The sequence below is a fragment of the Ranitomeya imitator genome, chromosome 3, assembly GCF_032444005.1.
Source record: "Ranitomeya imitator isolate aRanImi1 chromosome 3, aRanImi1.pri, whole genome shotgun sequence".
Taxonomy (NCBI): domain Eukaryota; kingdom Metazoa; phylum Chordata; class Amphibia; order Anura; family Dendrobatidae; genus Ranitomeya; species Ranitomeya imitator.
Genome location: NC_091284.1, coordinates 354,103,646 through 354,130,081, shown reverse-complemented (window position 1 = coordinate 354,130,081; position 26,436 = coordinate 354,103,646). Strand labels below are relative to the sequence as shown.

Sequence of the window (26,436 nt, the reverse complement as noted above, 5' to 3'; positions counted from 1 at the left end):
GGATCTACTATCGTACCTGGAAGGCTTAGTTCCGTTGGTGCGAGTCCAACCACGTTTCGTCCATGTCCTTTTCCCTGCAATCCATTTTGGCCTTCCTTCAGGCAGGACTGGATTCGGGCCTGGCTCTTAGTTCCCTGAAGGGCCAGGTATCTGCGCTTTTCATCCTTTTTCAGAAGACTTTAGCCTCCCGACCACCGGTTAAGACCTTCCTTCAAGGAGTAGCCCACGTTGTCCCTCTGTACAGGGCCCCTGTGGATTCATGGGATTTAAACCTTGTGCTGGACGTTCTGAGGGTTTCCCCCTTTGAGCCTCTCAGGGAGATTCCCCTGTCAGTTCTATCTTGGAAGGTGACCTTTCTTGTGGCCATCACTTATATCCGCCGCGTTTCCGAGTTGGCGGCTCTGTCTTGCTGTCCTCCGTTCTTGGTCATTCACCAGGACAAGGTGGTCCTCAGGCCTCTGCCTTCTTTCCTTCCTAAGGTGGTTTCCACCTTCCACCTCAACGAGGACATCGTTCTACCTTCCTTTTGTCCAGCTCAGACTCATCCTCTGGAGCGATTGTTGAACAAGCTAGACCTCGTCAGGGCAGTGAGGATCTACCTGGATAGAACGTCCTCTTTCCGGAAGACGGATTCCCTTTTCGTCATTCCTGATGGCACGCGCAGAGGCCAACCGGCTTCTAAGGCAACTATTGCTCGCTGGATCAGAACGGCAATTCTGGAGGCTTACCGGGTCAAGAACAGAGTGCCCCTTCCTGGGATCAAGGCTCACTCTACCCGGGCAGTCGGTGCCTCCTGGGCAGTGCACCACAGGGCTTCCGCCCTACAGCTTTGCAAAGCGGCAACTTGGACTTCCATCCATACATTTGCCAAATTTTACAAGGTCCATACCTACGCTTCGGCGGACGCCAGCCTAGGCAGCGGGATCTTGCAGGCGGCAGTGGTGAGTCCTCTGACCTGATGGAAGTCTGTTTTTCCCACCCCAGGGACTGCTTTGGGACATCCCATGGTTCCTGTGTCCCCCAATGAGAGGCGATAAAACAGGATTTTTGGATGCTTACCGTAAAATGTTTCTTGGAGCCTCCATTGGGGGACACAGCTCCCTCCCAATGTTTCTGTTTTATGTTCTATGGCTGTTCTCACATTTACAGTTCTCAAGTTTGTGCTTATGGTTTTTCAACCTTATTTATCTCCTACTGCTTTCTCACTAACTGAAGAGTATAATGCCAGTCGGTGGGGTGTACACTGCAGAGGAGGAGCTAACTTTTTTTGTGCAGTGTCAGCCTCCTAGTTGGCAGCAGCATACACCCATGGTTCCTGTGTCCCCCAATGGAGGCTCCAAGAAACAGATTTGACGCTAAGCAACCAAAAATCCTGTTTTTAGCACTGTATTGAATTTTTGATGCCAGAACGCCTCCTTTAAAGTGTACCTTCAGCGTTTTCTCCTTCTTGATCTGACATTTGGCATGGGCAGACACTCTGGGCGCTATGGTTTCCAACACAAATGTACGATATCTGGCCAAGCCTGTGCACCAGTTTGATTCTAATTAATAGTGCAGTCTGTTTCCAACTCTACTGCGCAAACTATGATGGGAGATCTGTAGTGATGAGAGAGTATACTCGTTTCTCGGGTTTCTCCAAGCATTCTCAGGTGGTCTTCGAGTATTTCGAGATTCTTTGTCGCTGCAGCTGCATGATTTGCGGCTGCTAGACAGGCTGAATACATGTGGGAATTCCCTAACAAACAGGCAATCTCTGCATGTGTTCAGGTTGTCCAGCAGTCGCAAATCATGCAGCTGCGACGACAGAAACGAAATCTCTGAAATACTCAAAGACCACCTGAGCATGCTCGGAGAAACCCGTGAAACGAGTATACTTGCTCATCACTAGTGATCAGATCTTGTGAGGGTTTAGCTCAATTAACCCCTTAGCGACCGCCGATACGCCTTTTAACGGCGGCCGCTAAGGGTACTTAAACCACAGCGCCGTTAATTAACGGCGCTGTGGAAAAAGTCCATAGCGCCCCCCAGAGGCCGATTTTCTTCGGGGTCTCGGCTGCCGAGGGTAGCCGAGACCCCAGAGAACATGATTCGGGGGGTTTTTAACCCACCCCGCATTTGCGATCGCCGGTAATTAACCGTTTACCGGCGATCGAAAAAAAAAAAAAGCGATCTTTTTAATTTCTCTGTCCTCCGATGTGATCGCACATCGGAGGACAGAGAAAAGGGGTCCCAGGTGGCCCCCCAATACTCACCTAGCTCCCCCGATGCTCCTCGTGTCTCCCGGTGGGCGCCGCCATCTTCAAAATGGCGGGCGCGTGCGCCCGCCGGCCGGCACCGGGAGAATCTTTGGGGTCTCGGCTGCCGGGGTTAGCCGAGACCCCAAAGAGCACGATCGGGGTCGGTATTACCGACCCCTGTTTTGCGATCGCCGGTAATTAACGGTTTACCGGCGACCGCAAAAAAAAAAAAAAAAAATGTAATTCTCTGTCCTCTGATGTGATCGCACATCAGAGGACAGAGAAATAGGGGGATTCGGGGACCCTAGCATACTCACCTAGGTCCCTGGATCCTCTTGCTGCTCCTCCTGGTCGCCGGCAGCAGAACATGGCGGACGCATGCCCAGTGCGCCCGCCATCTGTCTCCATCTGCCGGTCGGCAGGAGAACAGCAGTTGGGGCTAAAATTAGGGTTAGGGGTAGGGTTAGGGGTAGGGTTAGGTTAGGGGTAGGGTTAGGGGTAGGGTTAGGGGTAGGGTTAGGGGTAGGGGTAGGATTAGGGGTAGTGTTAGGTTAGGGGTAGGGGTAGGGTTAGGTTAGGGTTAGGGCTAGGGTTGGGGCTAAATTTAGGGTTAGGGTTGGGGCTAAATTTAGGGTTAGGGTTGGGGCTAAATTTAGGGTTAGGGTTGGGGCTAAACTTAGGGTTAGGCTTCTTTCACACTTACGTCGGTACGGGGCCGTCGCAATGCGTCGGCCCGACATACCGACGCACGTTGTGAAAATTGTGCACAACGTGGGCAGCAGCTGTAGTTTTTCAACACATCCGCTGCCCAATCTATGTCCTGGGGAGGAGGGGGCGGAGTTACGGCCACGCATGCGCGGTCAGAAATGGCGGATGCGACGTACAAAAAAATGTTTCATTGAACTTTTTTTGTGCCGACGCTCCGCCAAAACACAACTGATCCAGTGCACGACGGACGCGACGTGTGGCCATCCGTCACGATCCGTCGGCAATACAAGTCTATGGGCAAAAAACGCATCCTGCGGGCACATTTGCAGGATCCGTTTCTTGTCCAAAACGACGGATTGCGACGGAATGCCAAACGACGCAAGTGTGAAAGTAGCCCTAGGGTTAGGGTTGGGGCTAAAGTTAGGGCTAAAGTTAGGGTTAGAGCTGGGATTAGGGTTAGGGTTTGGATTAGGGTTCGTATTAGGGTTACGCTTGGGATTAGGGTTACGCTTGGGATTAGGGTTAGGTTTGGGATTAGGGTTAAGGTTAGGGTTGTGATTAGGGGTGTATTGGGATTAGGGTTAGGTTTGAGGTTAGGGTTGAGATTAGGATTAGGGGTGTGTTGGATTTAGGGTTTTGATTAGGGTTATGGTTAGGGTTGACATTAGGGTTGTTTTGGGGTAAGGGTTGTGATTATGGTTAGGGTTAGTGATTAGGATTATGGATGAGGTTGGGATTAGGGTTAGGGGTGTGTTGGGGTTAGGGTTGGAGCTAGAATTGGGGGGTTTCCACTGTTTAGGTACATCAGGGGGTCTCCAAATACGACAGCCAATTTTGCGCTCAAAAAGTCAAATGGTGCTCCCTCCCTTCTGAGCTCTGCCGTGCGCCCAAACAGTGGGTTACCCTCACATATGGGGCATCAGCGTACTCGGGATAAATTGGACAACAACTTCTGGGGTCCAATTTCTCTTGTTACCCTTGTGAAAATAAAAACTTGGGGGCTACAAAATCTTTTTTGTGAAAAAAATATTTTTTATTTTCACGACTCTGCATTCTAAACTTCTGTGAAGCACTTGGGCATTCAAAGTTCTCACCACACATCTAGATAAGTTCCTTGGGGGGTCTAGTTTCCAAAATGGGGTCACTTGTGGGGGGTTACTACAGTTTAGGTACATCAGGGGCTCTGCAATCGCAACATAATGCCCACAGACCATTCTATCAAAGTCTGCATTCCAAAAAGGCGCTCCTTCCCTTCCGAGCTCTGCCGTGCGCCCAAACAGTGGTTTACCCCCACATATGGCGCATCAGCGTACTCGGGATAAATTGGACAACAACTATTGCAGTCCAATTTCTCCTGTTACCCTTGTGAAAATAAAAACTTGGGGGCTACAATATCTTTTTTTGTGGAAAAAAATATTTTTTATTTTCACGACTCTGCATTCTAAACTTCTGTGAAGCACTTGGGCATTCAAAGTTCTCACCACACATCTAGATAAGTTCCTTGGGGGGTCTAGTTTCCAAAATGGGGTCACTTGTGGAGGGTTTCTACTGGTTAGGTACATCAGGGGCTCTGCAAACGCAACATAATACCCGCAGACCATTCTATCAAAGTCTGCATTCCAAAACGGCGCTCCTTCCTTCCGAGCTCTGCCGTGCGCCCAAACAGTGGTTTACCCCCACATATGGGGTACCAGCATATTCAGGACAAATTGGACAACAACTTTTGGGGTCCAATTTCTCTTGTTACCCTTGTGAAAATAAAAATTTGGTGGCTAAAAAATCTTTTTTGTGGAAAAAAAAAATATTTTTTATTTTCACGGCTCTGCATTATAAACTTCTGTGAAGCACTTGGGCATTCAAGGTTCTCACCACACATCTAGATAAGTTCCATGGGGGGTCTAGTTTCCAAAATGGGGTCACTTGTGGGGGATTTCTACTGTTTAGGCACATCAGGGGCTCTCCAAACGCGACATGGCGTCCGATCTCAATTCCAGCCAATTCTACATTGAAAAAGTAAAACGGCACTCTTTCTCTTCCAAGCTCTGCGGTGCGCCCAAACAGTGGTTTACCCCCACATATTGGGTATCGACGTACTCAGGAGAAATTGCACAACAACTTTAGTGGTCTAATTTCTCCTGTTACCCTTGTGAAAATAAAAATTTGTGGGCAAAAAGATAATTTTTGTAGAAAAAATGCAATTTTTTTTTTTCACGGCTCTACGTTATAAACTTCTGTGAAGCACATGGGGGTTCAAAGTGCTCGCCACACATCTAAATAAGTTCCTTAAGGGGTCTAGTTTCCAAAATGGTGTCACTTGTGGGGGGTTTCCACTGTTTAGGCACATCAGGAGCTCTCCAAACGCGACATGGCGTCCAATCTCAATTCCAGCCAATTCTACATTGAAAAAGTAAAACGGCACTCCTTCTCTTCCAAGCTCTGCGGTGCGCCCTAACAGTTGTTTACCCCCACATATTGGGTATCAGCGTACTCAGGAGAAATTGCTCAACAACTTTTGTGGTCTAATTTCTCCTGTTACCCTTGTGAAAATAAGAATTTGTGTGCGAAAAGATCATTTTTGTGTAAACAAAAGCGATTTTTTATTTTCACGGCTCTACGTTATAAACTTCTGTGAAGCACTTGGGGGTTCAAAGTGCTCACCACACATCTAGATAAGTTCCTTAAGGGGTCTAGTTTCCAAAATGGTGTCACTTGTGGGGAGTTTCCACTGTTTAGGTACATCAGGGGCTCTCTAAATGTGACATGGTGTCCGATCTCAATTCCAGCCAATTCTGCATTGAAAAAGTCAAACGGCGCTCCTTCACTTCTAAGTTCTGCGGTGCGCCCTAACAGTGGTTTACCCCCACATATGGGGTATTGGCGTATTCAGGAGAAATTGCATAACAAAATTTATGGTTACATTTCTGTTTTTACACTTGTGAAAATAAAAAAAATGGTTCTGAATTAAGATGTTTGCAAAAAAAAGTTAAATGTTCATTTTTTCCTTCCACATTGTTTCAGTTCCTGTGAAGCACGTAAAGGGTTAATAAACTTCTTGAATGTGGTTTTGAGAACCTTGAGGGGTGTAGTTTTTAGAATGGTGTCACACTTCATTATTTTCTATCATATAGACCCCTCAAAATGACTTCAAATGTGATGTGGTCCCTAAAAAAAAATGGTGTTGTAAAAATGAGAAATTGCTGGTCAACTTTTAACCCTTATAACTCCCTAACAAAAAAAAATTTTGTTTCCAAAATTGTGCTGATGTAAAGTAGACATGTGGGAAATGTTATTTATTAACTATTTTTCATGACATATCTCTCTGATTTAAGGGCATAAAAATACAAAGTTTGAAAATTGCAAAATTTTAAAAATTTTCGCCATATTACCGTTTTTTTTCATAAATAATCGCAAGTAATATCGAAGAAATGTTATCACTAACATGAAGTACAATATGTCACGAAAAAACAATCTCAGAATCAGCGGGATCCGTTGAAGCGTTCCAGAGTTATAACCTCATAAAGTGACAGTGGTCAGAATTGCAAAAATTGGCCTGGTCATTAAGTACCAAATTGGCTCTGTCACTAAGGGGTTAAAGCTGTGCACTGATGTTTTGATACACTGACCTGATAACAAGAAGTTCTTCAATGATGGTCTACTACAATCTAATATGATTAACTTCTGCTGCAAATTTTATTAGTAGGAAATCCAGTTAGTGACTACATGAGCCTGGGGACTAACGTCAAGTAAAACCAAGTAAAACCATTGTTTAACTACTGATTGATGTTTAATATTAACTCCTTCACGACATAAGACATAAACTTACGCCACATGTCGTGTCCGTGCCTTTGATGATGGCTCACATGCCGAGACCACATCTTTCCCTGCACAACAGCTTACTTAATCAGCCTTTAACAGCCGCTGGTGGATCGTAGCTCTGCTTGTGGCTGTTAACCTATATAATCTTGCCGTCACTCTCTGACAGCAGCATTCAACACATGCCAACATAGGCACACGTCGTTACACGCTCCCATCGGAACCCCTGTGACGTGATGTGTGGGGTGCCAATGGGTTGTCCTGACAGACCCCCGTCCCTGTTATGGCGATACTCATGTGAAGGTGAGCTCGTGGACGCTGTTCATAGGAGATAATGATTTTCACTATACATATCAGTACTATTGCACTGCTATGTATGGCACAAGCGATCAGACAATCAGTCAATTCCTCTAAGGAGACTATTTAAATCCAGCCGGCCATAAATCCGGCCTTTTGCCGCATTAAAAATAAAACAATAAAAAATAAAACAAAAAATAAAGATGCACATTTGCTATTGCTGCATTAACCCCTTCCCGACCTTTGACGCCACGTAGGCGTCATGAAAGTTGGTGTCAATCCGACCTGTGACGCCTATGTGGCGTCATGGAAAGATCGCGTTCCTGCAGATCGGGTGAAAGGGTTAACTCCAATTTCACCCGATCTGCAGGGACAGGGGGAATGGTACTTCAGCCCGGGGGGGTGACTTCATCCCCCCGTGGCTACGATAGCTCTGATTGGCTGTTGAAAGTGAAACTGCCAATCAGAGCGATTTGTAATATTTGACCTATAAAAACTGGTGAAATATTACAATCCAGCCATGGCCGATGCTGCAATATCATCGGCCATGGCTGGAAACCCTGATGGCTGGAAACCTATCACAGTGATCAAAATAAAAAAAAATATTAAATGATCCCCCCCCCCCCGAATTCGTAGCAGTTTTCCATCAGGTTTACAGTACCATGTAAACCTATGGAAAACCAAATCCGCTGTGCCCATGGTGCGGAAAATACCGTGCGGAAACGCTGCGTTGTATTTTCCGCAGCATGTCAATTTTGTGCAGATTCCGCAGTGTTTTACACCTGTTCCTCAATAGGAATCCGCAGGTGAAATCCGCACAAAAAAACACTGGAAATCCGCTGTAAATCCGCAGGTAAAACGCAGTGCTTTTTACCTGCGGATTTTTCAAAAATCGTGCGGAAAAATCTCACACGAATCCGCAACGTGGGCACATAGCGTTAGGGTTGGAATTAGAGTTAAGGTTGGAATTAGGGCTAGGGTTGGAAATAGGGTTAAGATTAGGCTTGTGGTTAGGGTTATGGATAGGGTTAGGGGTGTGTTGGAGTTAAAGTTGTGGTTAGGATTAAGGTTGGGATTAGGGTTACGGGTGTGTTGGGGTTAGGGTTGTGGTTAGGGGTGTGTTGGGGTTAGGGTTGTGATTAGGGTTATGGCTACAGTTGGGATAAGGGTTAGGGGTGTGTTGGGGTTATTGTTGAAGTTAGAATTGAGGGGTTTCCACTGTTTAGGCACATCAGGGGTCTCCAAACGCAACATGGTGCCACCATTGATTCCAGCCAATCTTGCGTTCAAAAAGTCAAATGGTGCTCCCTCCCTTCAAAGCCCCGACGTGCGCCCAAACAGTGGTTTACCCCCACATATGGGCTACCAGCGTACTCAGGACAAACTGGGCAACAACTATTGGGGTCCAATTTCTCCTGTTACCCTTGCGAAAATAAAAAATTGCTTGCTAAAACATCATTTTTGAGGAAAGAAAATTGATTTTTTATTTTCACGGCTCTGCGTTGTAAACTTTTGTGAAGCACTTGGGGGTTCAAAGTGCTCACCACATATTTAGATAAGTTCCTTGAGGGGGTCTAGTTTCCAAAATGAAGTTACTTGTGGGGGTTTCTACTGTTTAGGCACATCAGGGGCTCTGCAAACGCAACGTGACGCCCGCAGACCATTCCATCAAAGTCTGCGTTTCAAAAGTCATTACTTCCCTTCTGAGCCCCGACGTGTTCCCAAACAGTGGTTCCCCCCCACATATGGGGCATCAGCGTACTCAGGACAAACTGGACAACAACTTTTGGGGTCCAATTTCTCCTGTTACTGTTGTAAAAATAAAAAATTGCAGGCTAAAAAATAATTTTTGAGGAAAGAAAAATGATTTTTTATTTTCACGGCTCTGCGTTATAAACTTCTATGAAGCATTTGGGGGTTTAAAGTGGTCACCGCACATCTAGATTAGTTCCATGGGAGGTCTAGTTTCCAAAATGGGGTCACATGTGGGGGAGCTCCAATGTTTAGGCACACAGGGGCTCTCCAAACACGACATGGTGTCCGCTAACGATTGGAGCTAATTTTTCATTCAAAAAGTCAAATGGCACTCCTTCCCTTCAGAGCCCTGCCGTGCGCCCAGACAGTGGTTCCCCCCACATATGAGGTATCGGCGTAGTCAAGACAAATTGTACAATAACTTTTGGGGTCCAGTTTCTCTTTTTACCCTTGGAAAAATAAAAAAATTGTTGCTAAAACATCATTTTTGTGACTAAAAAGTTAAATGTTCATTTTTTCCTTCCATGTTGCTTCTGCTGCTGTGAAGTACCTGGAGGGTTAATAAACTTCTTGAATGTGGTTTTGAGTACCTTGAGGGGTGCAGTTTTTAGAATGGTGTCACTTTTGGGTATTTTCAGTCATACAGACCCCTCAAACTGACTTCAAATGTGAGGTGGTCCCTAAAAAAAATGGTTTTGTAAATTTTGTTGTAAAAATGAGAAATCGCTGGTCAAATTTTAACCCTTATAACTTCCTAGCAAAAAAAAAAAAATGTTTCCAAAATTGTGCTGATGTAAAGTAGACATGTGGGAAATGTTATTTATTAACTATTTTGTGTCACAACTCTGGTTTAACAGAATAAAAATTCAAAATTTGAAAATTGAGAAATTTTCAAAATTTTAGCCAAATTTCCATTTTTTTTCACAAATAAACTCAAAAATTATTGACCTAAATTTACCACTAACATGAAGCCCAATATGTCACGAAAAAACAATCTCAGACCAGTTAGGATCCGTTGAAGCGTTCCTGAGTTATTACCTCATAAAGGGACACTGGTCAGAATTGCAAAAAACGGCCAGGTCATTAAGGTCAAAATAGGCTGGGTCATGAAGGGGTTAAGAAAAGTAAAATCTATCAAACTATAAAATAAATTAAATCCAATCAGTACATGGCGTAATAGAAAATAGAATGCAAGAATTACATTTTTTAGGCTGCCACAATATTGCAATAAGAGGCAATAATAATCTTTATTTTTTTTATATAATCTTTATTTTTATATAGCGCTAACATATTCCGGAGCGCTTTACAGTTTGCACACATTATCATCACTGTCCCCGATGGGGCTCACAATCTAAATTCCCTATCAGTATGTCTTTTTGAATGTGGGAGGAAACCGGAGTACCCGGAGGAAACCCACGCAAACACGGAGAGAACATACAAACTCTTTGTAGATGTTGTCCTGGGTGGGGTTTGAACCCTGGACTCCAGCGCTGCAAGGCTGCTGTGCTAACCACTGCGCCACCGTGGTGCCCTGTAAAAATAAAAACATCTCATCTTCCTCAAAATAGTATCATAAATAACGTTAGCGCAGGGCGCAAAAAATAAGCTCTCACAGCCCCCAAAAATTAAAACGTTACAGGTTTTGTAAAATGGTGACATAAGCGAATTATTTTATTTTTTTTTCTTACAAAGTTTCCCAAAATGTTTCACCACTTAAATAAAAGAAAAAGATATGTATACATGTTTGGTATCTGCGTACTTGTACTGACCTGGAGAAACTCATTGCCAAGTCAGTTTTATCATACAGTGAACATGGTAAATAAAAAAAGTTGAAATTGCACTTTTTTTTGCAATTTCAACGGACGTGAAATTTGTTTTCCCGTACAATATGTGGTAGTATGAATAGTGTCATTCAAAAGTGCAACTTGTCCTGCAAAAAACATGTCCTCATACAGCTATACTGATAGAAGAAAAAAAAAATGTTCTGGAAGGGGATGAAAAACTAGAAATAGCCATGACCTGAAGGGATTACAAGTAAAATTATCCGCTGCACAGACTGGGTTTTTTTTTGTTGTAATAGCTTTTATGTGATATTACCAATCCCAGACTTCACACACACACATAACTGTGTCCGGTCTTTTGTTCAGCTGCTACCTTAACACAGAAGTCATCAGGTTTGGTCAAAGTGGACTCCCAGGCACAAAAAGAGGACCAGTTGTCTGAAGCGGACATGGCTTCCTTCCCCGTAGAACGGTAATTAACTAAGAGAACATTTAACTAAATCTAGGAAGGAATTTATTCAAGCAGGTTGTATCAGAACATAATATTTTCTGCATAGTTTAGCTCAGTTTGTTGACATGCTTTGTGTGCTTTTCTTTTTTTACCCTCTAAGATTTGTACTGTCTGTTAGGTATTGTCTGACAGGTATTTTTCTCTTTTCTTTACCTTACTCCAAATTCTATCACAGTGTAAGTTGGCAGTGAAGTTTGAAATTTGAGGGTATGAACTTGAAGCATTGCTGTATTCTAATCACTTCTTTACTCTGGCAGTGTTATGTTGGTATTGATTGCAAATATTTACAGGGAGAATAATGATGAAGAGGAAGAAGAGTTTGGCGATTTTCAGCTGCTTCCATGTTGTGAATCAAGCAGTGAAAAGGTTGGTGAAATGCTTTTATTTTTAAATGTGCTGTTTTATTAATGACTTTACAATACAGTGCTGTATAAGTATGGACAGGAAGGCACAGCTACAGAGAAATGTGTTTTACTCTGGACTACAGTAATGAAATTCTTAGATCCTATAAATATATGGGGTCATGAAAGTTCGTCCCATCCTGGATCTCAAATTGCTGAACAAGATAGTTCGTCTGAGACACTTCAGGATGGAATCCCTTCGTTCAGTAATTGCTTCCATGGAGGCTTATGAATATCTGTGCTCCATAGACATCCAGGACGTCTACCTCCATGTCCTGATATTCCCGGGACACTACCGATTCCTGCGCTTTGCAGTACTTCAGGAGCACTTTCAGTCTGTCGCCCTGCCGGTCGGTGTCGCAACCACTCCCAGGGTTTTCACGAAGATCATGGCAGCGCTGATGGCCATATTGAGGGTCAGGGATATAGTACTTTTTTCCGTACCTCAACAACAACCTCATCTAGCCCGTTTTGGGTGGCTTGTCAACAGGAAGAAATCCTGTCTTGTTCCTTCTCAGCGCCTATTTTTTCTGTTCATGCTCTTCGACACCCGTCAAACAAAAGTCTTCCTTCCCGAAGACAAGAGTTCCCAGGGTCCTCGGCTTCCCTTCTTCCGATTTGGCCATGAAGGATCTGTGGAGGATGGTTCCAACATTGGAAGCGATTCCCTTCGCCCACTTTCATTCTAGACCTCTTCAGCAGGCCATTCTATCACAGTGGGACAGGTCTGTTTTTTTCCCTGTATCGTCTGATTCGTCTTCCCCGGGTCAAACGGTCCCCCAACTGGTGACTGACGTTACCTATCATCTCCCAGGGCAGGTCCTTCCTTCCAGTTCTCTGGCAGGTAGTGATGATGGATGCCAGTCTGCTCGGCTGGGGTGCGGTGTTTCGTCACCTGAGTGTTCAGGGTTGTTGGTCGGCGCAGGAGTCATCTCTGCCGATCAATGTCCTGGAGTTTTGGGCTATCTTTCTGTCTGCACTAGGAAAGGATTCTCAAGGGTCTGCCAATTCGAATCCAGATGGACAAGACCACAGCAGTGGCATATGTCAACCACCAGGGGGAAACTCGGAGTTCACTGGCCTCGGCCGAGGTATCCAAGATCCTCCTTTGGGCAGAGACAACGGTCCCGGTGATATCCGCGGTGCATATCCCCGGCGTGGTCAATTGAGCCGCCGACTTCCTCAGCCGCAAGGGCCTCGCGGCAGGGGAATGGTCCTTGCATCAGGAGGTCTTCCATCAGATTTGTTTTCGAAGGGAGACTCCGGATGTGGACCTCACAGCGTCCCAATTCAACAGGAAGGTCCCTTGGTTCGTCTCCAGGTCCCGCGATCCTCTCGCAGTGGGCGTCGACGCTCTGGCCATTCCTTGGTCGCAGTTTGTGCTCCCGTATCTGTTTCCACCCCTGTCCTTGTTTCCCAGGCTGTTGAAGATCATCAAGGCGAAAGGGGTGCCGGTCATTCTGATCGCCCCGGTTTGGCCCAGGAGATCTTGGATTGCAGATCGTCAATCTTCTCGCGGACGCCCCCTGGTGGCTCCAGACAGACCCAATCTGCTGTCCCAGGGTCCAATCTGCCACCCGAATTCTCGGTCGCTCAGTTTAACGGCGTGGCTGTTGAGACCGCAGTTCTAAGAACGTCCGGCCTTTCGGATCGGGTGATGCTCACTATGATCCAGACTAGGAAGCCTTTGTCTTCCAGGATCTAGCATCGTACCTGGAAGGCTTACTTCCGTTGCTGCAAGTCCAACCACGTTTCTCCTATATCCTCACTTCCTTCCATTTTGGCCCTCCTTCAGGCAGGACTGGATTCGGGCCTTGCTCTTAGTTCCCTAAAGGGCCAGGTTTCTGCGCTCTCCATTCTTTTTTCAGAAGACGCTATCATCTCGTCCACAGGTCAAGACCTTTCTTCAGCGAGTAACCCATGCTGTCCCCTCCGTACAGGGTTCCTGTGGATTCATGGGCTTTGAATCTTGTGCTGGAGGTTCTGAGGGGTCGCCCCTTTGTGCCTCTCAAGGAGGTTTCCCTGTCAGTTCTATTTTGGAAGGTGGCCTTTCTTGTGGCCATCACCTCCATCCGACACGTTTCCGAGTTTGGCGGCCTTTTTCTTGCAGATCTCCTTTCTTGGTTATCCACCAGGACAAGGTGGTCCTGAGGCCTCCGTCTTCCTTCCTCCCTAAGGTGGTTTCCACCTCAACGTGGACATTATTCTACTGTCCTTTTGTCCAGATCCGACCCATCCTCTGGAGCGATCGTTGAACAAGCAGGACCTCGTCAGGGCGGTGAGGATCTACCTGGCTAGAACGGCCTCTTTGCGGAAGACGGATTCTCTTTCCGTTGTTCCTGATGGCACGCGTAGAGGCCTGCCGGCTTCCAAGGCGACTATTGCTCACTGGCTCAGAACGGCAATTTTGGAGGCATACCGGGCCAAGAACAGAGTGCCCCCTCCTGGGATTAAGACTCACTATCCGGGCAGTTGGTGCCTCCTGGGCGGTGCACCAGAGGGTTTCCACCCTACAGCTTTGCAAAGCGGCAACCTGGTCTTCCATCCACACATTTGCCAAATTTTACAAGGTCCATACCTACGCTTCGGCGGACGCCAGTCTAGGCAGAAGGATCTTGCAGGCGGCAGTGGTGTCCTCTGACCAGATGCAAGTCTGTTTCCCAGGGACTGCTTTGGGACGTCCCGTGGTTCCTGTGTCCCCAATGAGGCGATAGAGAAAACAGGATTTTTGGTTGCTTACCGTAAAATCTGCTTCTCGGAGCCTTCATTGGGGGACACCGCTCCCTCCCATATTATTCAATTTGTGTTCTATGACTGTTCTCATGTTTACAGTTCTCATGTTTGTTACTATGTTATTTCAACCTTGTTTTTCTCCTACTGCTTTCTCACTAACTGAAGTTCATAATGCCTGTCGATGGGGTGTACACTGCAGAGGAGGAGCTAACTTTTTTTGTCCTAAGTGTCAGCCTCCTAGTGGCAGCAGCATACACCCCCATGGTTCCTGTGTCCCCCAATGAAGGCTCTTAAAAACAGATTTTACAGTAAGCAACCAAAAATCCTGTTTTCCAGTTCACCACCTGACAGCACGATTGGCGGACGTCCTTCTTACCCTCAGTGGGACAGGAACAACAAGCGGTTAAAAGGACCCTCCCCACTCCACCCACCAGTGTTTTTCTTTTCCCACTGTGGATAGGAATGGCAAGCTTTTCCTCAGACTGTGCTGTGCAGATGGTGGGGATCGGGGGGCCCAGCCTTTCTCTTCCCTGCAGCAAGATGTCTGCTGCTGATACCTGCTATGGGTGGTCCCTCAACCTCCCCAGTGCAGCGCTGTTCCTGGGGTCGGGTCCGTCTCCTCCGCTCAGGGGGGTGAGTGCGGCGGCCGCTTTCTCCAGAGACCGCTTCCAAGCGGCCACTTCCGGGTCCAGCGGCCGTGTCACTTCCAGCCGTGACGGCCGCGTCACTTCCAGTCGCGGCCAGCGCAGGAGCATGGCGCCGGCAGCAGCGCCGGCCTCGGGTGAGGCGTTACAGCACGGTCAACCGCAGCGGCGGTAATGAAGTTAGGATCAACCAAGTAAACCCTATTTAAACGTCTTAAGGGGGTCTTTATGCCGCCGGCCATCCTGACAGGGAGCACTCGGCTATACGGCTAGAACTGTCCTCACTATGGAGGAAATAGCCAGACTTGAGGGGACTGACCAGCTTCAGGGGCACGTGAGTGGGCTATACTAAGCCATACCACAATGCTCACCCCCCCTGCTTCCCTATCTACAGAGTATATCTATGTATCTCTATCCTAGGCAGAGCCTCCCATCCCCGCACTCGAAAGGAAAAAATCAGGGAAAAGTAAATGCCTGATATGTGCTTCTAAATTTCTGGAAAATTGGCGGAAGTCACTATGCAAGTCATGCACATCTAAGATTGTGCGTGATGAACAGACTGCATTATTAGCCAGTATGAGGACAATGATTCGTCAGGAGGTTCAGGCATCCATCTCAAGCTTGAATCTTCCCCAGACAAGTCAGTCAGAACCGCAAACATCACGGAAAAAACCAAGAGAGTCTAGTCTCTCTTCCGAAGGAGAGATTTCGGAAGATTCAGACCAGGAAGAAAGAGACGGATCATTGGGCAGAGGGAAGAGATATCTCTCTCTGCGGCAGATACAGATGAGCTGCTTCATTCAGTTCGTAACACCATGCAGTTACAGGACACGCCAGAGGAGACCTCGATCCAGGATGAAATGTTTGGCTGGTTACATGCCCAAGTCACTAAGGTTTTTCCAGTCAACAACCACATCCGTTCCATGATTCTAGAAGAATGGCAGGAAGCGGAGAAGAGACTAGTAGTACCTACAGACTTCAGACTCCGTATGCCTTACAATCCAGAGGACATTAAAGTGTGGGATGAAGTTCCCAAGATTGATGTTCCATTGGCAAAGGTGGCGAAGAAGAACTCAATTCCATTTGAGGATTCCTCGAGCTTTAAAGGATCCAATGGATCGCAAAGCAGATGGACTGCTCAGTAGAACTTGGGAATCGTCGGCAGCAATAATACGGGCCAATATAGCTGCAACATCGGTAGCCCGGTCAATGCATCTATGGATAGATGATTTGGAGGACCATCTCAAAGCTAAGACTTCCAGAGATGTTATTCTCAAATCTCTACCGTTACTTAAACTCGCAACAGGCTTTATGGCAGACGCTTCAGCAGAATCTGTGCGCTTCGCCGCCAGAAGCGAGTGCTTGTCCAATGCGGTCAGAAGAGCTATCTGGCTAAAGACTTGGTCAGGGGATATCCAATCAAAAAATAAACTGTGCGGAATCCCATTCTCAGGGCAGGGAATAAAGTATTTGGGCGTATTCTAGATGACATTTTAGAAAAAGCCTCAGATAAAAAGAAAGGGTTCCCTGAGGAGAATACTAAAAAAATTCCAGCTTTTTCGTAGATCCCGACCTCGTCAGAAGACAGACTACAGGGGGAAAGGGAAGACTGGGAGGTGGTCTTATCCCAAGGGTGGAAAGGGTAGAGACTCCATCTTCCCAAGTGCAGGTGCAGGAAAGCCGAATAAATGACAACAAGGTGGGTGGTCGGTTACAAAAATTTCTAGGGGGTTGGCAGAAAATATCCCCAAATCCTTGGATTCTGCAGGTAATTGCTCAGGGGTATAAGCTAGAGTTCTCCAACAGTCCCCCAGAAAGATTTGTTGTAACCCGACCCTGTCCGCTCTGACTTCTCTATGTGGACAAACATCCAGGAGTTGATAGTTAGATGCAATCATCCCAGTACCCATCTCAGAAAGAGGCAAGGGCCATTACTCTCACTTGTTTTCAATAAAAAAAACCTTTGGGAGACTCCCGAACGATCATTAATTTAAAACCCCTTAACCGCTGGGTCCGGTACAAAAGATTCAGGATGGAATCTATAAAGTCCACAACGCCTCTCGTAGACAGACATGATGTGCACCTTAGATCTAAGCAATGCATACTACCATGTCCCAATACACACTTCATACCAAAAGTTTAAGATTCGCCCTAATGAACAAAGGAATAATGTATCACTTCCAGTTCAGATGTCTCCCCTTCGGGCTTGCTTCGGCGCCCATAATATTCACCAAACTGTCGGAAGTTTGAAGACACAAAAGAGCATAGTAAAACCAAAGACACTCAGTTTCAAAAAATCACAGTAATCCGCAAGTGCTAGTAAAAAGATGTAAAAAACAGGGTATTTGGTTGATACGTTTTTTTGCAAAAAATGTATACTAAGCTGCTCCACCAAACTTCAAGGTATATATATAGAGCAGTCCTAACTGATGTATGCAATCCCTATCTGCTGTATTTAAAAACCTGATCATCTGTATATTACCTGTGTGAACAGGGTTCAGAGAGGAAATGTCCATGTGGACACGCTGAGTGGAACAGCTTTTGTGCAGATAGCCCACAAGGAGTGGTGGGTAACTCCCTAGTCTTGTAGACACAAGAGGACAATTATGGAAACAGGAAATAAAAAAAACCTTTGGGAGACTCCCGAACGATCATAAATTTAAAACCCCTTAACCGCTGGGTCCGGTACAAAAGATTCAGGATGGAATCTATAAAGTCCACAACGCCTCTCGTAGACAGACATGATGTGCACCTTAGATCTAAGCAATGCATACTACCATGTCCCAATACACACTTCATACCAAAAGTTTAAGATTCGCCCTAATGAACAAAGGAATAATGTATCACTTCCAGTTCAGATGTCTCCCCTTCGGGCTTGCTTCGGCGCCCAGAATATTCACCAAACTAATGTCGGAAGTTGTAGCCTATCTAAGGAACCAGAATGTTGCCATAGTGCCATATCTGGACGACTTTCTGATAATAGCGAGATCAGAGAAACTTCTCGAGATAGACTGCAGCTTCAAACTTTCCATTCTACAAGACCTGGGGTGGATTGTGAATTGGAAGAAATCATGCCTGGTCCCAAATTCCAGAATGAAATTTTTGGGGATCATATTAGACTCCAACGTCAGAACATCTTTTTTACCGGAAGACAGACAGGAGGCCTTGATCAGGCACATACACCAATTCAGAAGGAGTACCCCCTCCATAAGAGAGGCAATGAGGATTCTGGGCTTTATGACGGCATGCATACCCTGTGTGAAATGGAGCCAATACCACTCGCGGGGATTGCAGAGAGAGGTTTTGAAATCTTGGCACAGGAAATAGGGCTCCCTGGACAGGAAGATGATTGTTTCTCCGTCAGTACAGAAATCCCTAACCTGGTGGACCACACTGAAGAACCTAAAAGAGGGAGTTCCATGGATCCTCGATCCCTGTGTTACGGTTACCACAGACGCCAGTCAATTCGGATGGGGCGGACATATAGAAAAGAAATATTACCAGGGAGAATGGACTCCTCAGATTGCTGCAAGGTCGTCAAACTTCAGGGTGCTGTATGCGATCTGGAAGGTGTTATACCAGGCCCAGTCACAGGTCAGGGGCAGACACGCAAGGATACTGTCCCGACAATATCACAGCAGTGGCATTTCTAAGACACCAAGGAGGTCCAAAACATCCACCGCTGCAACACCTAGCAGACCAAATTTTCAGATGGGCTGAGAAATCTGTCAAATCCATCTCGGCAGTTCACATGGAAGGCGCCAAGAGTCAAGTAGCAGACTTCTTGAGCAGAACACCTGTACATCCCGGAGAATGGGAACTGAACCCAGAAATATTCAGCAGTCTGTGCCAGAAGTGGGGAACACCTCAGGTGTATCTTTTTGCCACCAGGTCGAATGCAAAGACCAGAGCATTTTTCTCTCTCAATCCTAGATAAAGCCACAGGAGTAGACGCCTTGTCTCAGTATTGGGGAGAAGGTCTCCTGTACGCATTTCCGCCTCTACCTCTGATACCGAAGACACTCAGGAAGATACGAGACTGGTGGTTCCTTTTTTTTTTTTGCCAAAAAGGAGCTGGTTCTCTCTACTTTCCAGAATTTCAACATAGACACCAATCTTACTACCAAACAGGCAGGACCTTCTACTACAGGGGCCGGTGTTCCACAAAGACCCAGACTCTCTACACCTATCTGCTTGGATCCTGAACAGCGAACCCTAAGATCCAGAGGCCTGTCAGAAGAGGTCATTACCACACTCCAGGCAAGCAGAAAGCCGGTGACTTCAGCGATTTATAACAAAATCTGGATGTGGTATTGTTCCTTTCTGGGAGAGGTTCCTGTGGATACTTCAAAACCTGACATTCCCAGAATCCTCGACTTCCTGCAACTTGGTTTTGAGAAGGGCCTCCTTATTTATACATCCGTGGGTTCGTTACTCCATATATTTGTAGGATTTATATTTTCGTTGTGGAGTTTCTTCCTTATAATTATGAGTATTAAGAGCTTATGTATTACCTTTTGTTTGGTTGATTAAAACAATAATGCAATACAACTGTGACACAGACTAGTAGTTTTGGATAGCCAAGAGAGTCTCAACTAAAAATGTTTTCATAAGTAATTTCTTCTAATCTAGGATGGAGAGGAGGAAGAAGAAAGTGAAGGAGAGGAGAAAGATGATGACGAAAAAGAAAATGAAGACTTTTTTGATGTTGAAGAGGAGATTTTGAGAAAACAAGGGAGAAAAAGAAAGCTGTAAGTAGTTTTCACATTATAAAAAGAAATTACAAGTAGATAAAAATCTGGTGTTAGCAGTTACTGAACCATGTCGTCTGCTTATCAAATAATTGAAATTGGTTTAAATTGCAGCAAGCTCCAGGATTTCATGGAAGATGAGGCTGAACTTTCTGGGAGTGATATTGGGAGTGGGGATGAGGATGAAGGAGAGGAGGAGGATGACTATGAAGACGATGCCATTGACGAAGAGCTGCCTTCAGATGAAGAGCTTCAGGACCAAGTCAACAAAATCCACATGTATGTATCTGTTCCTGAAGTTCAAAAGTCAATTGTTAAGGCACGCTGTCACTTTGACTTGGCTTTTTATTTATAGGAAAGTAACTATGGATGAAGACAAACGCCGCTTGCGATTATACCAGGAGCGCTACTTGGCTGATGGTGACCTTCACAGTGATGGTCCAGGAAGAATGAGAAAATTCAGATGGAAGAACATTGGTATGTTTGGTAATGTTACACCAGCACAGAAGTTAATCCTTGAATGTTTGAACAATTAGAAGTGACACTTTTGTAATGTGAAACGTTTTATACTACTTTTGGGTAATTATCAGTGCCATCAATTTTTAAGACCCCTTTCACGATCATTTTGATTTGACAACAAATTTTAATACCAAGAAGCATCCCATTCATTTAAATGGTGCATGTCCAAACTCATTCACACGCAGTACTAAACTTCTAGGTTCTTTTGACACTGCTACAGAGAAAATACTGGGTATTTCACTTTTACTGATTTGTGTAACAATTTATTTCTTGGGTGTCTTTAGATGATGCCTCTCAGATGGACATGTTCCACAGATATTCTGAACTGGAAGATCATGAGGCAGAGAATGAGGATTTGGATGAGGCAGAAGCTAAAAGAAGGAAGGAACGATTTGAGCGAGAGCAGTGGTTACGTGAACAGGTAAAAGGCTGGATGTTTGTTTTGTATGACTACAACTAAATGTCATTGTTCATTGCTTGTATATTGACCCATGCAAAACCTGAACTTAATTCTATATTTTAGTCTGAAAATGACAAGAAGGAAGAAGAGGAGGAGATTGGAGAAAACAGTCAGTTTATGAAGCTTGCGAAAAAAGTTACAGAAAAAGTATTACAGAGGAGAGGTGATGAATCGATTTTAAATCAAAAACTTTGCAAGTGATCAGACTAAAAAAAATAGCTCTAACAACAAAACACAAATGACATTATGACAATTATAACTATCTGAATATTGAAGTTAACTTGTCATTTAATCCCCATGGTGAAGATCCTTAAAAAAATAAACGCTCACAATAACTTTTGAATTTTTGTCCTTTACTGCATCCTCCTCAACAAAAATAAATTAATCCATAATGTATGTACTGCTAAATGGTTCCGTTAAAAAAAAGAAAAAATTGTCTTGCAAAAATTAAGCTCACATGTGGCAACATTGAAATAAAGAGCGATGACACACAGAGGTAGTAAAATATGAAAATGAGGACTGTATTATTTTATTTACTGTGGCCCTAAGAACTAACCGGTGGGTAGTTGCTACCTAACTGCCTGTTCTGCCCATCGTAGATCTCTGCCAACATAGAACGGTCCTGCCTGCGATTCTGTGGCTCCTCTTCCACTCTGCTCTGTGGGGGTGGTGTGATTGCGGATATCCTGAGTGCCTAACTCTAGGAAGATGGCTGTTAATCAGTATCATATTGGCAGTCACGCCGTGACAACAGAGCATCCAAGAAAAGAGCTGCTCTGTTGACTTGGAGCATCTAATTCACCAACAGGAGTGGTCTCCAAATTGAACAGGCAGGTAAATTGCTAATAAGTTAGCAACTACCTGCTTGTTAGTTTTTGGCTAATAGTAAAAACATAACTTAATCCTGGATAAACCCTTTAAAGCTAACAGAGATTAATAGGCATGATGGGTAATGCGTGTGTGAGCATACAGTCTTTAATCCAGCTTTTAACTTTTTTACAGCAACCATAGAAACTACGGAGCCCAAAAAGCAAGTTATTAAAAATCCATTTGAAATGCACCTACCCTTTAGTCTTCCAAAGGTAAGTTTTTCTAAAAATAAAAAATGTAAATGATCTGTTCTAAAAAAAAAAAAAAAAAATTGTTCAACTTTCTTACATATCACAATTTACTCTGCATCAGATGAAAACAGGCTCCTTATTAAACAAGCCAAAAGAAGTTCTTCAGAAACTAGCTGCAATGTCCGACCTAAACCCCAAAGCTCCAAGAAACACACGGAAATTTGTCTTTCACACTCTGTCACCCCAAAAGAAAGAAGAATCTGCAGATAAATCAAAACCAAAGGTAATATGCTCTAGTTGCAGCAAACAATACTATGGGAGTGCAGTTACAGTTCTTGGGTGCTTCATGTGTGCATTTCCAGGAGCTTTGTGTCAGGGTGTGGGGAAGAGTATTCCAGCTCTGTCCTATTTATGTGTTCGCTTTATGGCACTCCCTTGGGTCAATAGTTTCTACTGTCAGAATCCTCGCTTATTTTCACCTAGTAGTATTACTATACTTTTTTATGCTGCTAAATCATTAATTTTCTAAACGCAAAATATCGTCTGGATGGTTCTCTCTGTTGTATAAGTTAGTTTTGTGGTAAAGTAGTCAGTTTTTTCTCCTTAGCCTCACTGGGGGACACAGGACCATGGGGTGTATGCTGTTGCCACTAGAAGGCTAACAATAAGTTAATAAAAAGAAAGTTAGCTCCTCTCCTGCCATATACACCCTCCTGCTGGCTCCCAGAAAACCTGTTCTTGCTTAGTGTCCATGGGAGGCACATGGGTCTGCTATTAAGACCAAAAAACTCATTTTTTTTGTTACTTTTAATTTTCAATTTTTAATTAAGATTTTTTTACCTGGATGAAGGAGCGACGGATTCTTTCAAGGCTCCGCTCTCCCCTAACCAACAGGCGAGCACGGGGAGTGTCGCCTCCACGTATCCTTTCCTGCGACGTGGTATGCCATGCCTGGGCTGATTTTAAGGGGTGACGAGTCTCTTAACCCCTTTCTGACCTCAGACGGGATAGTACATGCGAGGTCAGATTCCCACTTTGATGCAGGGCTCCGGTGGTGAGCCTGCATCACAGCCGGGACATGTCAGCTGTTTTCTACAGCTGACATGTGTCCGCAATAGCGGCCGGTGACATCGCGATTCACCCGCTGCTATTAACTAGTTAAATGCCTCTGTCAAACGCTGTCACCGGCATTTAACCAGCGCTTCCGTCCGTCACATGATCGGGGGTCAGCGATGCATCAGAATGGTAACCATAGAGGTCCTTGAGATCTCTATGGTTACTGATGCCGGCCTGCTGTGAGCGCCACCCTGTGGTCGGCGCTCATAGCAAACCTGTTATTAAGCTACATAGCAGCAATCAGATGATTGCTGCTATGTAGCAGAGCCGATCGAGTTGTGCCAGCTTCTAGCCTCCCATGGAGGCTATTGACGCATGGCAAAAGTTAAAAAAATGTGGGAAAAAATAAGTTTAAATCACCTTCCCCCCCCCCCTTCCTTTCGCCCCATTCAAAATCAATAAAAAAATAACAAACCTACACATATTTAGTATCGCCGCATTCAGAATCGCCCGATCTATCAATAAAAAAAGGATTAATCGGATTTTTTTTTTAAGCAAAGTTTGGAATTTATTTTCACCACTTAGATAAGAGGACCTAGCCATGTTTGGTGTCTATGAACTCGTAATGACCTGGAGAATCATAACGGCAAATCAATTTTAGCAGTTAGTGAACCTAGTAAAAAAAAGCCAAACAAAAAACAAGTGTGAGATTGCACTTTTTTTGCAATTGCACCGCACTTGGAATTTTTTTCTCGTTTTCTAGTACACGACATGCTAAAACCAATGATGTCGTTCAAAAGTACAACTTGTTTTGCAAAAAATAAGCCCCCACATGGCCATATTGATGGAAAAATAAAAAAATTATGGCTCTGGGAAGGAGAGGAGCGAAAAATGAACACGGAAAAATGGAAAATCAAGGTCATGAAGGGGTTAAAGGGCACCAATCTCCCCGCACCATCAACAGACGAGCACATGGAGTTTCTCCTCTATGTACCCCCTTCTGCAGCCAGGCCTAATGCCGGACAACCAGCCCTGTCCACCAGGATTAAACCCCTTGGATGCACAGAGGCACCCTCTGTTTTGCAGCCCCAACTGCTCCAACACTGTTTAGCGGATGAAGCAAGGAGGCGGAACTTAGGTTCCTTCCCATCTCCCTATGAAAGGGAGAGTGGATTGAGGGTTTTTAACCTTATCCCTGCACCGTCCAAGATGATCACCAGCGACAGCAGCACAACAGAGGTACCTGCACTACAGCGAAGGTACCTGCAGCATCGTCCGAAGGACATGGACATCTGCTTCTCTGGGTAAGCGCGGAAGGGGGGGGGGGGGTTATCTCTGAACAGTCTGGGCACAGGCAGAAGACTTTTCCGGGAGGGCGGGTGGTTGGGTGAAAATCTGAAAAAATTCTGAACGAGAGTTGCTCATGAAATCTTTTCGCCCATCTTCCTACACCCTGTCGCAAACTGACACGGCCTCCGGATGCTTAGGAAGCCTCCTGCTTGCCCGGATAGCGTCGCGGAGTGTGATTCTTGTGGCTGGGGCACAGCAGGACCTGGGTAAGGTGCACTGCATTAGCTCTCTCCCTTTCAGTATCCTTTCCTCTGTGGGAACCCTGATTAAGAGAGCACATAGGAGTACATCATGTCCCAGCCTCAGGCACCTAAAAAGCCCCATAAGACTCTTAGTCTTTTTCACTTCATGTACCTCCTGCCAGTCTGCGTTTCCAAAAGCTGAGTTCACCGCTCTGCAAAGCCTGTGACGCCAAATGCGCTCAGGAGCCCCCCGCTGACACTGAACCCAGTGTCCTTAGTCCCCCTGAGTGGGTCTCATCTCTGTTGCAATCTATGACTTCTCTGGCCAAGGCGCTTGAATCCCTCAGTGTTTCTTCTGGGGATCGTAGTGTTCGCACGTCTGACGCAGATGGACCCTCCCCTACATGGGAACAGTCGGCTAGCAGAGGCCGCACACAATCTAGAAATGTACAAGCGTCCAGGAAACGGATACGTAGTACATCTCCTGTACAGTCACGTGCCCTGCGGTCCTTGAGCCCTGTCTCTTGCTCTCCCTCTCCAGTCGTTGATAGCGAACAATATTATGAGTATGAATTGGACATCTCCTTAGATCCAGTCGATTCTCTGATTGAGGCAGTCAACCAAACTCTGAAGGTTGATGAAGACTCCGGCTCTTTACCGGACCACTGTGTGATTAAATAAAAAGCTAAGCGTCCTCATAGAACATTAGCCATTGACCCAGAGTTTCGGGATATAGGTTAATCGGCACAGGGAATGACCGGATAAGCGCTTTAGAGGACAAAAACCGCTTGAGGCGACGTACCCTTTCTCGGCCAATCTGAGAAAAGATTGGGCCGAGTCCCCTGTAGTAGACCCGCCAGTGTCTCGCCTGGCATCCAAAACCCTTCTATCCCTGCCGGACGGATTATCTATTAAAAATCACTCAGACCGCCAGATAGAAAATTTGGCTCGATCTGTCTTCGAGGCATCAGGTGTGGCTCTATATCCTTCCTTCGCTGTAGCATGGGTAGCTAAAGCAATGGTTACCTACTCTGAGACCTTGGCTAATTCCATTCAGAGCAGTAATCTTCCTCCAGAGGCAGCACAGCTGGCTAGCCAAATGTCTCAGGCAGGAGATTACCTGATACACGCTTCTTTGGATGTGGCCAACTGTGCTTCTCTGTCAGCGGCAAATGCCATCACGGTCAGAAGATCTTAATGGTCAGAGAATTGAAGGCGGATTCGGCGTCAAAAAAGTCTGACATCTCTTCCTTACCAGAGTGGGCGTTTATTTGAAGAGAAGCTGGATCAGCTTATCTTGGATGCTACAGGAGGAAAGAGCAAATTTCTTCCTCAGCTTAGGCATCCTTTTCGGCGTCAACAACAAATCCTTTTTCGATCCTTTCGCACCAATCCGGTTTCGTCCACTACCTTTTTAGGATCAGGACGCTCTCAATGCAGGAACAGCGGTCCCCAGACATCCTATAGGTCCAATCAGCAATGGAAGGGTTGGCCCAAACAGTCTGGATCTAAAGGATCTAGGTCCCAGAGATTTTCCACCCAATGACTCATTGGGTTATCCAGTCACCACCAGCAGGGTAGGCAGTCGCCTGCTTCTTTTACCAGGTCTGGCTCTCAGTTGTTCACGACGAATGGGTCAGAGACCTGCTGTCTTCCAGATACAAAATCGATTTTTCATCGCGTCCCCCAGCTCATTTCAATCCTTCCTGGCTTCCAGCGTCAAGGGCAAAAGCCCTTTCCTGAGCCATAGTTTCTTTGAACCGCGATGGTGTCATTGTCCCGGTTCCAGAAAACGAAAGGTTTGAGGATTTCTACTCTAACCTATTTGTTGTCCAAAAACGGACAGAAAAGTGAGACCCATACTAGACCTCAAACTTCTAAACAGGTTTGTCAAAGTCCGTCACTTCGGGTGTTCACAAAGATCATGGCGGCCGTCATGTCCATTTTGCACTCTCGGGGCGTGGTCGTCCTGCCCTACCTGGATGACCTCCTAGCCAAGAGTCCGTCTTTCCACGATTCCATCACTTACGATACTTTCTTGTCCTTAGCAAAGTCTTCCCCTGTTCCAGCCCAGCACAGATCCTTTTTAGGCATGACCCTGGACACCTGGATGGTTGGTGATTGTCCCTCGAGACAAGGTTCTAGCCATTCAGCAAGGAGCCTGCACACTTTCTCAG

At 45.5% G+C, this 26,436-nt stretch overlaps 1 protein-coding gene across 4 annotated transcripts in view; it reads left to right on the top strand.

Annotated features, from left to right (window-relative positions):
• The window catches only part of CLSPN (claspin), a 100,326-nt gene that overhangs the window by 64,242 nt on the left and 9,648 nt on the right, over window positions 1–26,436 (top strand). For all 4 annotated transcript variants that reach the window (XM_069756839.1, XM_069756842.1, XM_069756841.1 and 1 more), the window contains exons 16-24: window positions 10,958–11,063; window positions 11,393–11,468; window positions 19,513–19,631; window positions 19,746–19,910; window positions 19,987–20,108; window positions 20,435–20,571; window positions 20,674–20,773; window positions 21,613–21,692; window positions 21,793–21,954. In XM_069756839.1, coding sequence (XP_069612940.1) covers window positions 10,958–11,063; window positions 11,393–11,468; window positions 19,513–19,631; window positions 19,746–19,910; window positions 19,987–20,108; window positions 20,435–20,571; window positions 20,674–20,773; window positions 21,613–21,692; window positions 21,793–21,954 — 1,067 coding nt within the window. The remainder of the gene's footprint in view (window positions 1–10,957; window positions 11,064–11,392; window positions 11,469–19,512; window positions 19,632–19,745; window positions 19,911–19,986; window positions 20,109–20,434; window positions 20,572–20,673; window positions 20,774–21,612; window positions 21,693–21,792; window positions 21,955–26,436) is intronic.